This window comes from Eublepharis macularius, chromosome 1 (genome assembly GCF_028583425.1).
Source record: "Eublepharis macularius isolate TG4126 chromosome 1, MPM_Emac_v1.0, whole genome shotgun sequence".
NCBI classification, from domain to species: Eukaryota; Metazoa; Chordata; class Lepidosauria; order Squamata; family Eublepharidae; genus Eublepharis; species Eublepharis macularius.
The window spans coordinates 125,711,203-125,726,314 of NC_072790.1; the positions used below are offsets into that span (position 1 = coordinate 125,711,203).

Consider the following 15,112-nt stretch of genomic DNA (forward strand, 5'->3'; position numbering starts at 1 on the left):
TGCAAAGAATCCATAGAGCTATGCACACTTCACTAAAAATTAGTTACCATATATGGCAGGGACTCCTCACATAGCCTTTCACACATCTTACCACCTACCCCAAACCTCCCTTCACAGGTTTGGGGACTCCCAGGCAGGTAGATTCTAGGACACCACATGCCACCTGTCTAGCCTCCACTATAGCAGGCAAAGAGCCATGAACCAAATCCTCACAGGGTCCCCTCTATCCTGCCTGCTCCCATTGGCTGTTTTTCAGGAGAGGCAGAGCTGGAGCAAGTCTTGTCTTTCACACCATAATCAGTCTCTGTACTAACCAATTTTATTTTATTGTAGCATAAGCTTTCGAGAATCAAGTTCTCTTCATCAGATGAGAACTTGATTCTCGAAAGCTTATGCTACAATAAAATAAAATTGGTTAGTCTTAAAGGTGCTACTGGACTCTTTTTGATTTTGCTACTACAGACTAACACAGCTAACTCCTCTGAGTCTCTGTACTGAAAGCTATTTTGTTTTGATTTTGTTCATCTGCTTTCCAAAATAATGTATTGTTGCCTGACTGCAGAAAGACCTTTTCTGATTGGAAAAACTGGAGTTTTGATTGGTTTCCTTTAGATTCTTTTTGCTCCTTTTATATTACTTCCTTTCATTTCTGGCTTCCTGATTTGTATTTATACAAATGGCAGCATGGAGTGTGTGAGTTAGCGACTGTGAGTGAATTAGACACTTACCTATATTTTGTGCCTGCAAATCCTACCAGATGAAGTAGCAGAACTTGATCCCACTATCTTATGGTGCTTTACTTTGCCCTTCCCACCACATGGCTGTCTCTCCTACCTGTTACAAAAGGAACTCTGGGAGTGGTAGCTATTTGATATGATATACCAAGGAGACCCAACAGTTCAGAATGTTGCTTGTGATTGCTGCTTCAACATTGCTTCTGATTGGCTTCAGTAAATTTCACATGATCTGGACAATAGACCCATAGATACGAAGAAATACATTTCTATAAATATCTTCAGGCACAGTTTATCTACTGCTCACCAGTTTTTGTTGTATACTTCAAAGGTATTATTATTAGTATTAATATTTTGTGACTGGATTATATCTTCTTTCTCCACCTCCATGCATAATTTTTAAACCTCTGTCATTCCTCCTTTAATAGTCTGCTTTCTAAATAGAAAAGCCCCAAACTATTTTGCCTTTCCTCATAGAAAGTTGCTACAGTCTCTTAATTATTTTGATTTCCCTTTTCTATATCTTTTTCTACATTATCCTATTTGCCTGGGATGACTACAACTATGCACATTATTCCAAATGTGGCCACACCATAGCAGTATTGCAAAGACATTATGACACCCTCACTTCTTAGTAATTCCTGTTGTAGAATTTGCCATTTTCACCATTGCTGTACAATACAACCACAAGATGTCTTTCCTGTTAATTCAGATAATTAAATATATAAGTAGACTCCCCCCTCCTCCCCAGGGTGGCTTGCATCAATAATAACTGAATTAGATTTATCTTTGTGGACCACAAATTATGTAGGTCTGAGAATTAAACACACATGTTGACTGTTTATAGTCATTTCTCATAGTAAGGCAAGAGTCCTTTGCAATCTTTAAGTACAACTTGACAATGAGAAGCTGACCCTAGAAAAAGAAGTATAGGAAAAGATCACAAATGGGAAAAAACGTTGAACTGTTTAAACAGTATTATAGTAAACTTCCATAAATCAAAGAAATACTCGCTGAGGCTTCTTTACATGTTTTAAGATATTTTCTTGGAAGTAAACTTCACTAATTTCAATTGTAATAACTTCCAAATATATTTATCCACTCAGATTAAACCATTTGTAGTGAAATATGGTGGAAAGAGGAGAGAACTTCTTCACATCTTCTAATGCAAACCTTAGATTGAGACGCCTGCCCAAATATCCACAGAAAATGCCCATGTTTTTTGAGAGATATCTACCTAACACTTTAAACATCTTACTTTTAACTTTAACACTTTAAACATATTTAAACATCTTTCCTACACTTTAAATATCTAACTAGATGTTACAGTATCCCTGGATCTGACCTGTAGACACTAGCTCTATTTTGGAACTGAACTCAGGCCATTTAAAAATGCAGTGAGGATCTGATCATGTTTGGGCCCACAACACAGCAGAAACAGGTGACCTTGTCTTTCCCACCCCTGCATGCCTTTTTGAGTGCCAAAAAAGTCTCTGTTGGCTGTTTTGGCATTTGAAGAGATGTGGCGGGGGGAGGGGTACAAGATCACTTGGTCCTGTTGTGTCACAGGGCTGATCAGGATTGGGCTCTTGGGGCATTTTTAAATGGAAGGAATTCAGATCCAAAATGGCAGCAGCATCTGTGGGTTGGACACATGGTCTTTGTAATGTCTAGTTTGGCCCTTAGATATTTATTTAAAATATTAATGACTCCCAGCACATAGTCTCCAACATAGCTTCTAATCATGAGCATTAAAACTATTTTAAAAATATAACTAAATGTAGGATTTATCAAGAACAAACATCAATATTCAAATGGTAATCAGAGCACTACAGAAACCATCAGTAGAAACAGCAACAACCAAGAAAATCACTAAAAGGTCTTGGATAAATCACTAGAATAGCAGGCAAAATCAATGAAGTCAGCAAGGAACATTAAAATAATAACAATGATAAGTAAGAATTTCACTGGACACTTGAAGCTCAATTAGCCTAGCATCAGGCAAATAGTTGAGGTGGAAAGTTACGGCACCACAACAGAAAAATCCCAATCTCTAATAGGCATCCAATTTGTCTTTGAAGAACTCTGATGAAGACCTGAGGACCAGTTTACGTGTTGTAATCTCATTATGTTCACCACACTGTTGTTTGAAAGATATGGTCTGGGAGTTCTGTGCTCAGAACTTAATTTGCTTGATTAGGAACACAGTGTGGAAAGAGAGATGACTTAAACTGTCATCCCGGTATCACTCTCTTGACCGCAAATGATTCTAGGGAGCTATTGCTTGTAATATTGGAGAACCTAACATGTAGCTTTCAGTGCATGTACAATTCTCCAATGAAGCAAATAGTGGCTCCAGGGCTATTTCATGTCTGGAAACCAGTGCAGGGAAAAGGCTTGTGCTTTACTACCTCTTCTGTCTCAACTCAGATCATTCTCCTGTGTTCCTGGGTATTGTTCCATTCACAGAACTCCAGGCTCATTTTGGTTGTTCACAGACCCCTGGCGACCATGTAGGTACACAAGGACTTTATAACCTATGACTGACAGCTTGACATGGGAACAGGCAGTCCTCAAATGGCTGTGTTTTTTCCAGTATATAATAATGTATCTTCATTTCACACTAATTTCAAACTGAAATCTTTAAAAGTTACCTTCACATTATTTTCAGATTTGCCTTATTTATTTATTTAATTTATAGCCCTCCGTCCCCATGAACAGGCTCAGGGTGAGTTACAATAAAATGCTCAATAGGCATTAAAACATATAAATACAGTTAAAAACCAAAAGGATCGGATTCGGTTTCGTTTTCTCAGCCATGTCGGACGCTCCTCTTCGCGGGCTCGAGAGGAAGAGCCCGAGCACCCTGTCCGGGCGGCTGATCTGCGAAGATTAGCCCCCAAAACTCCCAGTGAGGGAGGCTGGGTCCGGGACACTGCGGGAAGAGCCCCCCGGAATCAATGCGGGGGGTTAATTGCCCGTTTGTCCCTACGGAGGCCGGCGGACGTGCGCGGCGCCTCGAGTGCTGCCGGGCCATGGAAAACGGCAAAGAGCAGAATTAGGCGAGAGCCTGAAAGTAAGCGAATCCCTTCTGTTACTACAAGCGTACGTGAAGGAGTGGTGGGATCTGAAGCTAAGAAGGCTCGTTCTTCCCCTTTGCTGAGTTTCAGAATCCGGCTGGCGGTCCCCCCCCCCCCTAAAATGGCAACAAAAAAACAAAGTCCTGCCCTGGGCAAGTCAGTTTCGGCTGCCCTAAAGGGAGAGTCGTTGGAGGAGGTAGTGCGGAGGGCGGTTGGTGAAGCTATAAAACCCTTTGTTGACAAGCTGAATGAAACAGATCAAAGGGTGGGCTTAATTGAGAGCGAAGTGAAAACCATTAAGGAAGCAGCGGGGGGGGGCAGAGAAGTCTGCTCGGGAAAGTGCGTCACTCGTGAAGGCTACGAATAAAGAGCTTAAACTGGTGGAGAATCAGCTGATCGGGCTACAAGTGGAACGAACACAGACAATTTTGCGCCTCCAGAATGTGAAAGAGGAGGAAAATGAGGATTTACGGGGTCTGGTCTCGGAACTATTGGCGACACCCGCGAGGGCAACTAAAGAAGAAGTAAAAAGCGCCATTTTGGAAGTCCGTCGGGCTACTTCAAAATATGCAATGAAGCATCAGTTGCCTCGCGAGATCATCATTGATTTTTCATCTAAGAGGATCCGGGACACTATCCTATATAATTCATACAATGCGGATTTGGACTTTTTGGGTAATAAAGTTAAGATATTGAAAGACATCCCATTTCTAGTTCGGAAAAGACGTTTTAAGTATAAAAAGTTCGCAGCTCTTCTGAGAGAACGTGGAATAAAGTACAAATGGTTATTTCCGGAAGGAATCTGGTTCAGTCACAAAGATCAAGCTTTCAAGTTATTATCAGAAGATCAACTAAGGGATTTTGAGGATAAAAATCCGGAATTTCAGTGCACCAAGCAAGACGAAAAGGAGAAGTCTGAGGGGGGGGGGAGGAAATGAGCACTGCGGCTGCAGCTGCTCAGAGAGAATTGCATCCGGGACCCAGGAGGGGAAGAAAAATTTAATTTGAATTTAAATTGTAATTTGCATTTAGTAAGGTCAACCACTCCATCAATATAACATAAAGCTTTAACTTTTGAATAATGGCAGTATGAAGGGAAAACATTTTGTGTAGTATAGCTGTTGCATGTTGTAGTTGTTGTGGTTTTTTTCCTTCCTCCCCTTGTTCCCTTTCTTCCCTTTGTATTGTTAGTTAATGTAGTTAATAAAAAAAAAACCCAAAAGGATCATAAATACACCATAAATGCATCATTGTTCAAAATCTGGAACTTGGAGTTTGCCTTTTGCGTATGAACTTGTGCATGACAAGTAGAAAGAGAGAGAGTGCTCATAGATATAGTCAGCATGAACTTAGCATTTATAATATAAATGAACTATTATAATTCTTCCTTTGTAATGGATTTTTATTGATCATTGTCTATCAAGATTTCCAGTTTAAGAGTTGAGATTAATTAGGTAAAAGATAAACCACTGTGCACATACAGCTTTAAATGTTCTTAAGTTGCCATTTAATTGTCAGTCATGTTTCCAGTCTTCAAGAAATAGTATAATCATGGAACTCATGTTTTTCTCTTGAAAGGATATGTGAGCAGAAAAGGCTAGTAAATTCATGAGAGACAATGACAAACTGGTGCGATTCTAGGGTTCCCAAGTCCCTCGGTCAGGCGGGGGATCCCTCATACCTAGACCCTGCCCTCCACCGCCTCTTACCTGGCTGAAGGGGGAAGAAGTGTATAGAATGGCATGCTCCAGAGCCTTCATTGTTGTTTCAAGAATGACATTGTTCCCAGTGTGATAATGAAGGGAAGGCCTCCACAAGGAGAATTTTTGCCTAAAATCAGCCAAAGGTCCATGCGTTGGGAAGCAAAAATACCCCTCGCCTCATGCAGGGGCCTTCCCTTCCTTGTCACACCAGGAATGACATTATTTCTGATGTTATAATAAAGGCTCCAGAACTTTTCTCCTGCATACCCACCCCATGACCCCCTGTCCTCTGATTTGTGCCCCGGAGGACCGGCAACCCTATGAGATACAAAAGTGATGAAGAAGTGTGTCACATAATCATTAAAAGTTGGCAGAAGCAGCTACATCATTTCTTCTTGACCTTTGCACACAGCTTAAATCTATTAAACTTCTTGGAATACAAAGAAAATGATTTTTAATTAGAAATGCAAAAATATTGTCTTAAATTTATCTTCCAAAGTGATATCCAATGCTCAGTTGACAAGTGAGCCTGGAGGTGGGAAGGTTTTGCTGTAGTGGGGGTGATGGGCCAATAGTGTATAGATAGAATTGTGAATGGGGCTATGATTTCAGTATTTGCTATAATGAATTTGCAATACTTGAGCTGAGATGACTAGTATATCTAATGATTAATAGTTGTTCCTACAGGAGAAATTCAGTGTTGGCTGAGATGACCAGTTGATGAGTGGAAAGGCATTATTGCCTCACTCTAGAGTGACAGCATTCACATAAAGATCCATGCGTTTAGTAAAACTATTAAGACTGTCTATTTAGCAGTAGCCAAAAATACTGGTGCTGAAATATACCATGAAATATAATACTATAATATAAATTTTATAAGAATTATATAAAATGTATAACTTCAAATACAATTATATCATACATAAGTAGAATGTTCTTCCGATACCATTATAAAAATCATCTGAAGAAGAGGGTTCTTCTTGAAACAGGAAGATTACCAGTCTCCTGTTGCGCTACAATACATATAAATACAATATATAAATACAATACTTATGTATAAAATTACTGTATTTGAAAATGGCTAAATGTTCTTGTACCCCATTGTCTCCACAAATGTTTAGATATCTTTGCAGTTATATCTCAGCTTCTGTATTTCTAGTTTTCTACACTGTTGTTCTTTTGTGATGGTAATAATTTAGTGGTCAGCATTAGCCCCACCCTTCCCAAATTTATGGAGATGTGGAGACAAAGAGCACAATAGCATTGGCCACACAGTATGATTGGAGTCTGTGGGTAGTTATTTATTTACTTAGGATTAGAGAAGGGCACAAACTGAAATATGAACCAAAGTTCGTGATGAACCAGGCTGGTTTGTGGTTCATGAACTGGCAGTCCGTCAGAGCCCATTTCTAACGAACCGCCATGAACTTTAGGCTGGTTCATTTGGTTCATTTATTTGCTTCGTCACTGCAGGCAGCCTGGCACCAATCAATCAGTTTCCTAGGCAACAGGGGATGGACTTCCTGCAGACCTTCTGCTGACCCAGAAGTGACGATTTGCTGACCTGGATGTGATGTTTTCACGAACCAAATGAACTGGTTTGTGAACCGGGGCAGGTTCATGAAAGTTCATGGTTCGTGAAATGCAACAAACCGCGAACCGCACGGTTTGTTTTTTTCCAATTCGTGTCCATCTCTACTTAGAATATTTCTATGTCACTTCTTCAGAGACCTGCTTGAAGAAGCTTACAATTAAAATTACCACAATATTTAAAAAATCGACTGGACATAAGCAGCATCAAACTATCCATAAAATAGACACAGAACATTAAAAAGCTTGTAAGGTAAAACCCTAAACAAAAGCCTAGGTAGAAAGATACGTTTTGGCCTGGCACCTAAAAGAAAGTAAAGTAGTCATCAAGCACGCCTCAAAGGAAAGGGCATTTCAAATGAAAGCTGCCAACACAGAGAATGCCCTGTTTCTAATGACCACCCTCCTCACCTCTGAGGGAAGAGGATTAGAGAGCAGGGCTTAAGAGGCAACTCTTAACTGGCAGGCTGGATATTACAGGAGGAAATGGTCCTTTAGAGAACCAGTATAGTGTAACAGTTAGAGGGTTAGACTAGGACTGCAAAGACTTAGGTTCAAATACCTGCTATGCCATGTTTTCTGGATGATCTTAGGCCAGTAAACCCTTGCATCATAACCTCCCTCACAGCATTTCTGTGAGAAAATAATAGAGGAGTGGAGATTGTTGTAAACTGCTCTGAGGCCCCATTGGGGAGAAAATCAGAGTATAAATTGCTAAATCAATAGATAGTGCAGGCACAATGAAACGTGGAGAACCATGTACTCTACTCTGAGATAAACGGAGGGATAGCATAAAAATGTCATAATAGATAGATGACCATGCCCCTATGTCATAATATTATAAGCTTCAACTGTATATAGTACAAGATCTTCTAAAACTTCCTTCAGCATTAATAGCTATGTCTAGCATTTATTTGATGTACTTCAGTATATGGAGCCTATTCGTCCAGAAGTAACACCCATTTTGTTTCAATTGAATTTATTTCCAAGCATATATTTTGATGAACTTAGACTGGACTAACTTTTTTTAGGGTTACATAGTTTGGGGAGCATTCACAAACAAAATTTATTAAATAGAGCTTACACCATTTAATAGGAAAACAGTCTTAGGACAGCAGCCATATAGTGCCATCCTGAACAGAGTCCCAGCCATCTGTGTCCATTGAAGTAGCATCCATTTATTGCAAAGCACATAATTGTCCATTTGAAATAATTTCCACTAAAGCCTACTTGATAATGGCATAATATATTTTGTTTTGTGATATTATTTCAAAATTGTTATAAACAAGTTTTTTCTCCCCACTGTGTAGGAGTCTACTTTTGGTCAGCAACATAATATAGAAGGAGCCGTTAAAGGTAAGCAAACATATTTGTGATTGTGAATGTTCTTGTTAATTAAAATAACAAGATAAACTAGAGCACTAGTTCTGGAAATGCTACCACTTCATTGTTTGTGAAGACTTTTTCAAGATTGATACAGTATAGTTTATTGATTGAGAACTTGAATGATAGAATTACTCTTTTAATCAAAACCCAATCTCTTTGAACAAATGTTACACACAGCCCTATACCAGGGCTGTGAGCTATGGTGGGGTGAAAGCTGGGGGGGGGGGGGCCTGAAATACCTGAAAGCCTAGGGGCCCGGCCATGGGTTAATACGGCCCTGTCACCAGCAGACCTTCAGTAAACCAAGGCGCGCTACTTGGGCTCTGACACGTGAGAGAGGGCCCCTAGGAGTGATCGTATCTATCACCTGGGTGATTTCCTCATTCCGGAGGTCAGGGCATCAACAGGAGCACCAATATGTATGTTGTATGGATGCCAATTACATACATCAGAATTTGAGTCCAGTGACACCTACTGCAGACCAACATGGACACCCACTTAAATCTAGTACTTTTAAGATTAGCAAGAAAGTCTGAACTTGCTATGCTTTGATGTTTTTTGAAAGCTGTTTATTTCAGCTGTAATCTTTTAGCTTTCCATGAGTTGGATCATAATCAGCTTTACTGCCATTGCAAGTGGTAGGGAAGAGGGGTGATCTCACTTGGTTCTACTGCAGCACCATGCTACATGACTTTGAAATATGTGAGTTTCTCTGTAAATGACCTTATGCTGTCAATTATCTGTCCAGGAGGCCGGTGACTTTTGGTCCAAGTGTGACAATAGCATGGTGAGTGGGGGGAGAATAGTTAATGGAGAAGGTTAAAAAGCAGGAAAGTTACTGTTGAAAAAGATATGATGGGCTGCTGTTAAGAGAGAGAGACAAGAATTGGTCTGAAGACAGAATAAGGTTTGAGAACCAAAGTCTGATAACCAATGCCCTGTTCTGGTATAGCATACAAAGCCATTTGTTTCATGAAAAACTAGCTTTACCCTTTTGCAGTGGTCTTTAGTTTTTTATGTCGTCAATTATACAGTGGAGATATTATACCTCTGTCTTCTTATCAGCCAAACTGCTGAGTTATATTATTTATTGATTTTCACCTTATCACTGCCCATACTTAGGTTGCATCCATTTATGTGAGATTCTTCTGGTCCACCATACCTGAACTTGTAACAAGCTAATTTCATCAGGTCAAGATTTGGGGACCAGATTAAGAAGTGCAGTTATGGGTAGGATCACTTTATTTTAACAAAAATTATATTTTATCCCAAAAGCTCTTACCAAATGAAAACAAAAATGGAAGGTATATGAGTATTAGCACCCACATATAAACCAAATGTAGAAAACAAAAACCAAGGCTTCTCTAATTCTAACAGTAGAGTCAAACTTCAGACCTTTCACCTCACTTCTTGGGCTGTTTTATTTATTTGTTTGTTTGTTTGTTTACTGAATCTCAACAAGTGTGCCGTCTGCATTTTTGCTTTTCAGCCAGTGCGGTATGGTGGTTGGACTAGGACCGGGGGAAAGCAAGTTCAAATTCCCATTTAACATGAAACTTACTGAGTGACCCTGGGCCAGTTATTCTTTGTGTGTCTAACCTGCCTTATAAGGTTGTCATGTAGATAAAATGGAGAACAGGAGCACCATGTATGTAGCCTTAACCCCCTTGGAGGAAGGATGGGATTAAAAGGTGATCAATAAATAGTAGAAAAGCTTTTTGTTTATTTAATACTGTTTTTTCACATGAAGGTTTCATCCTAGACCAAAGTGTATGTTTCTTAGGGGTTTTGTTGTTGTTGTTGTTGTTGTTGTTGTTGTTGTTGTTGTTAAGGATTACTGGCAGTGCAATCCCATGGAGAGTTACTTCACTCTAAACCCATTGATGTTGACTGGAATAACTTTTCTTAGCATTGCGCTGTAAATTTCTCCATGTCTTTTTTTCTTTGCTGTTTAAATCACTAATTTAAAGAGCACTGACTTTTATTGTTGTTGTAGATCTTAGCATTTTAAGGTGCAATGCATCCAGAAGTTGTCCTGAGCAAATGCTACTGAACTAAAATAAAGCTAGAAGAGATTATGGTAGTTGCCTTTAGTTGCTGTAGTTTATGTACACTGCAAGCACAATATGATATTGGGAACATGAATTAAATTGTACATTGGCTTGGCTTTGAGCAGACCACTCATTTCCATGACAACCTAATGTGATTAGTAATAATAATAGTTTATTAATGTTGTAGCCATAGGCCGTAACATACCAGCATATTCACAATGTAACAATATGCCACATCGAAAGAGTTAAAACATAATTACATATTTATATAGCAAGGTAATACTTAAAATTTAGAACTAAGGTGATAAAAAGATGAAAACAGCAGAAGGAAGCTGAGTAAACCCATAGAAATTACATAAAATTACCGTTTGGCTAAAATTCTTACAGAATTAGCAAAAGCTAATTTCTTTCTTATGTTTGTTGAGAGAAAAGTAAAAATAGCCACTTTAAGAGTAGGTAAAGGTAGTCCCCTGTGTAAGCACCGAGTTATTACTAACCCATGGGGGGACGTCGCATCACGACGTTTTCTTGGCAGACTTTTTACGGGGTGGTTTGCCATTGCCTTCCCAAGTCATCTATACTTTACCTCCAGGAAACTGGGTACTCATTTGACCGACCTCGGAAGGATGGAAGGCTGAGTCAACCTTTAGCCGGCTACCTGAACGTGGCTTCCACCAGGATCAAACTCAGGTCGTGAGCAGAGCTTGGGCTGCAGTACTGCCGCTTACCATTCTGTGCCACAGGGTTCTTATAACCAGAGGGAGAAAAAGCTAATAATTTTATGCATTCCTCATCAGAGACAGAAAAGTTTACAAGAAATTGGTTCAGCAGTTTATTCCGGATGGACCCATAGAAGAAGCAATGTAAAAAATAGTGTATAATATCCTCCACCTTGTTAAGGCTACATGGGCAGAGTCGTTGGTCCACTGGTATTTTTTGAAATCTGCTCTGTAAGTATTCAGTTGGCATAGTTTGGAAAGGAGCGCTAGTAAAAACCTTTCTTAATGTTACATTAGAAAGGTCAGCTAAGTAGTTTGAGAAGAATTTATTTTTCTTAATCCAAGGATTCCACAGGAAGAGTTTAGATTGTCGAACCAGATCAATATCGTGGAGGGCATCTTTTTCAAAGAGCCAGTTACATATTTTGCTTGACTCCCAAAACTTCTAAGGAAGGCAAAGAGTGTAACTGCAGAAGAGGGGACAGCAAATTAAACCACTGGTTCTCTTCCTTGTTATACCAGAAACAGTATTTTACCAAATGGTCATTGGAAATAGTGCAAAATTCCTTATAATATTTTAATAGTTTCAGGTGGACTGTTGCCGTAACGGCGGGTAGATCAACTTCTAACCTTAGATATGCAGCAGGAGTACCCTGGAAGTGTCCCAAAATTTTCCTTAAAAAAGTTGTTCTGGATAATTTCAAGCTGGTCTAGTATTTTCTCAGCCCTATACAACAGCTGTATAATAACTTTGCCCCAAAACACTTTAAGGGCTGGGGCTATTAGCTGGCCCCTTTTTGAATAGAAGGATTTTAACATAGTTCCCAGTGTATGGTGGACAGTAGATAAATTGGCATTAAGATGTGCTTGCCAAGAGAAACTCATGAAATACTATGCCTAGGTATTTAAAAAAGAAGTATTGTTCTATATCCTGAACATTGATACTCCATCTGTACTTGCATCTATTATTACCAAAGACTAGGGGTGTGCACTTCGGGTATCTGATTCCGGTAAAATACCTGAATTGGGCCCAATTCAGAAAGCTTCTTTATTTCCGAATCTGCCCCGATTCAGAAATACTGAAACAAAGCTTCCTGAAACATTCATAATGCTTCGGGAAGCTTCGGGGGGGGGGCAGGGGTTAAGCTTAAGGGTCCCTGTCGCAAGTGACAGGGCCCTTTAAACTTTTCAATTCCCACACTTTCCTCCCCACCCCCACTTACCTAGCACTGGCTGGAGAGGAGGCCCTCCTGTCTCCGTGCTGGCCTCTGGTGGTGGCAGCCCTCTCTGCCAGCCAGCCGCACTGGCATGGAGCCAGTGGCAGGGAAGGCCTTCTCTGCCGGCCAGCATGGTGGCAGCAGGGAAGGCCCTCTCTGCTGGCCAGTCATGCCGGTGTGGTGCCAGCGGCAGGGAAGGCCCTCTCTGCCGGCCAGCCACACAAGCACAGTGCTGGCAGCATGGAACGCCCTCTCTGCCGGCCAGCCACCCCGGCTGTGGTGGCGACAGGGAAGGCCCTCTCTGCCGGCCAGCCACAATGGCAGCGGCGATGGCAAGGAAGGCCTTCTCCACTGGCCAGCGTGGCATTGGTGGCTGGAGCCTGACCAGGTAAGTGGGGGTGGGGGAGGGAGATGGGGTTAAAGAATGGGAGTGGGAGTTTAAGGATGGGAGTGGCCTCCCTCCTCCCCCGTCACTTCAGTATGCTCTGAATCTTTACGGAGCATACTGAAGCAACTTAGAAACCTGAATCCGAAGCAGCATGCTGCTTCAGATTTCAGGGTTTTTTCCTAAGCTTTTTCCCACTTTGGGTAAACCTGAAGCGGGAACCCCAATATTTTTTGGATGCACACCTTTACCAAGGACTACAATTTTAGTTTTATTATAATTGATTCATAGTTCCACAATAATCAGCCAACCTAACTAGCATCCTTCCAAGCCCAATTTTAGTAAAAGACGTAATAGCCCTTTCATCTGCATACAGCAACACTGAGATTTTCCACCCAGCCAATGAGGGGGGAAAGAAATTCTGAAATTCCATGGCCTGGACAAAAGTATCAATATAAAAATTAAACAAAAAAGGGGCCAACAGGCAGCCCTGTTTTTCACCCTTCCTTAATGGATCAGGGTCCATAAGAGAGTCATGTGAGCCCATTCTGACCCTGACTGTGAAATTGAAAAGTAGTTCACTCAAAATCCTAGTCTTCTATCAATTCTTGTTTTATCAAATTTGCCCCAATGTCTCGACCACTCTATAGAGTCAAAGGTCAACAAAAACAACATAAAGACATCTCCTATGTTTTTTGGTATATCTCTGAATTAGGGTCTTCGCTGTCATACAGTGATCAAGTGCACTATAACCCTTGCAAAGACCTGCTTGATCAGAATGAAAAAGGTTAGATGATTTAGCCCAATCTTCCAGTTTGAATAAAAGGTGGTGTGTATATAATTTGGAGGAGATATCTAAAAGACTAATAGGACGGCAATTGGCTGGGTCTTGCCTCTTGGCTTTTTTATAATTTGAAGTGATAATACTTTGTTTCCAGTAGAGGGGATAGTACAGGTATAGACAATTTCCCAAAAAAGTCTAACTAAAATTGAACACCACCAATGAACATTCAGCTTAAAGACCTCAAGTGGCACGAAGTCTTTCCCAGAAGCATTGCCTAAGGATAGGGTGTCAATCAGCTGACTGCATTCTGAGACTGAAATCAAGTCCCAGGTTAGAACTAAATAACTTGAAGGAAACTAGTTATTCATAGAATCATAGAGTTGGAAGGGGCCATTCAGACCATTTAGTCCAACCCCCTGCCCAGTGCAGGATCAGCCTAAAGCATCTCTGATAAATATTCATCCAGCCTCTTCTTGAAAACTGCCAGTGAGGGGGAGCTCACCACCTCCCTAGGCAGCTGATTCTAGTTGCATATCCAGTTATTTTTCCCCCTGGTTGGGAAAAGAGAATCTTCTTTAAGGGGCTAGTCTTATAGTTTCATGTTAATGTTATATTGCTAAACTGATAACATGGAAGTCTGCTAAGCATATGCCTTAGGGCAACTTCATCAATAATAAATGATAGCAAGTACAAAAGGCAGTCACGTGTAAAGAAATATAAACTGGAATCTTTTAGCAGCTTAAAGGCTAAGTAAATTGTGTTAGTCATAAAGGTGCCACAAAATGCCTGTTTATTTTTACTACAACAAACTAATACAGCTACACATCTGGAAATATCAGAAGGCAGCATGGTATAATTACTTGTGATTTGCTGGCACTTTACACACACACACAAAGGAATTATCACATTAGGAAATTGAGGTGAATCCCTCTAATTTCCATGAGGCATATATTCTGGAAAATCAATTCAGTGGTAAGTTAAGAGAGCCTTTCATTATTTTTATGTAAATAACGAAAGTAAAGTGGCTTTTTAAAAACAGTAGTGATATTTAAAAAATGAGGTTTTGTGATATGAAGACTTGCGTATGTTTTTTCCAAATATGTAGTCTTCTGTGACCTAGTTATAAAAAACTCCAAAAACCTACTGATAATTCTATACATAGAAAGCAAGACTGCATACTCAAGATCTGTTGTCCTTTAATAAATAACTAATTTGTACTGTAATTTGTTATGTTTCTTATTCAGATTTTTAGGACCCCCCCTCCTAGTTCCTATAGCTTAGAAATAGTACTTTTTTTAAAAAAATCCACAGCAAAATGTCCTATTAAAAATTCAGGCTTTATATATAAAAGTAGAAAATATGTGCATGCATTTTTGAGACTTTTCAGAAATATGTACAACTCCTTGAATGCTTCCCTACCCAGAAGAATTAATGTTTTTATTCCTTTGATTATGCCTTTGTGT

The 15,112-nt window shown here is 40.0% G+C and overlaps 1 protein-coding gene across 4 annotated transcripts in view; it reads left to right on the forward strand.

Annotated features, from left to right (window-relative positions):
* The window catches only part of ADGB (androglobin), a 219,992-nt gene that overhangs the window by 104,398 nt on the left and 100,482 nt on the right, over positions 1-15,112 (forward strand). For all 4 annotated transcript variants that reach the window (XM_055001570.1, XM_055001578.1, XM_055001596.1 and 1 more), the window contains one exon: positions 8,418-8,463. In XM_055001570.1, coding sequence (XP_054857545.1) covers positions 8,418-8,463 — 46 coding nt within the window. The remainder of the gene's footprint in view (positions 1-8,417; positions 8,464-15,112) is intronic.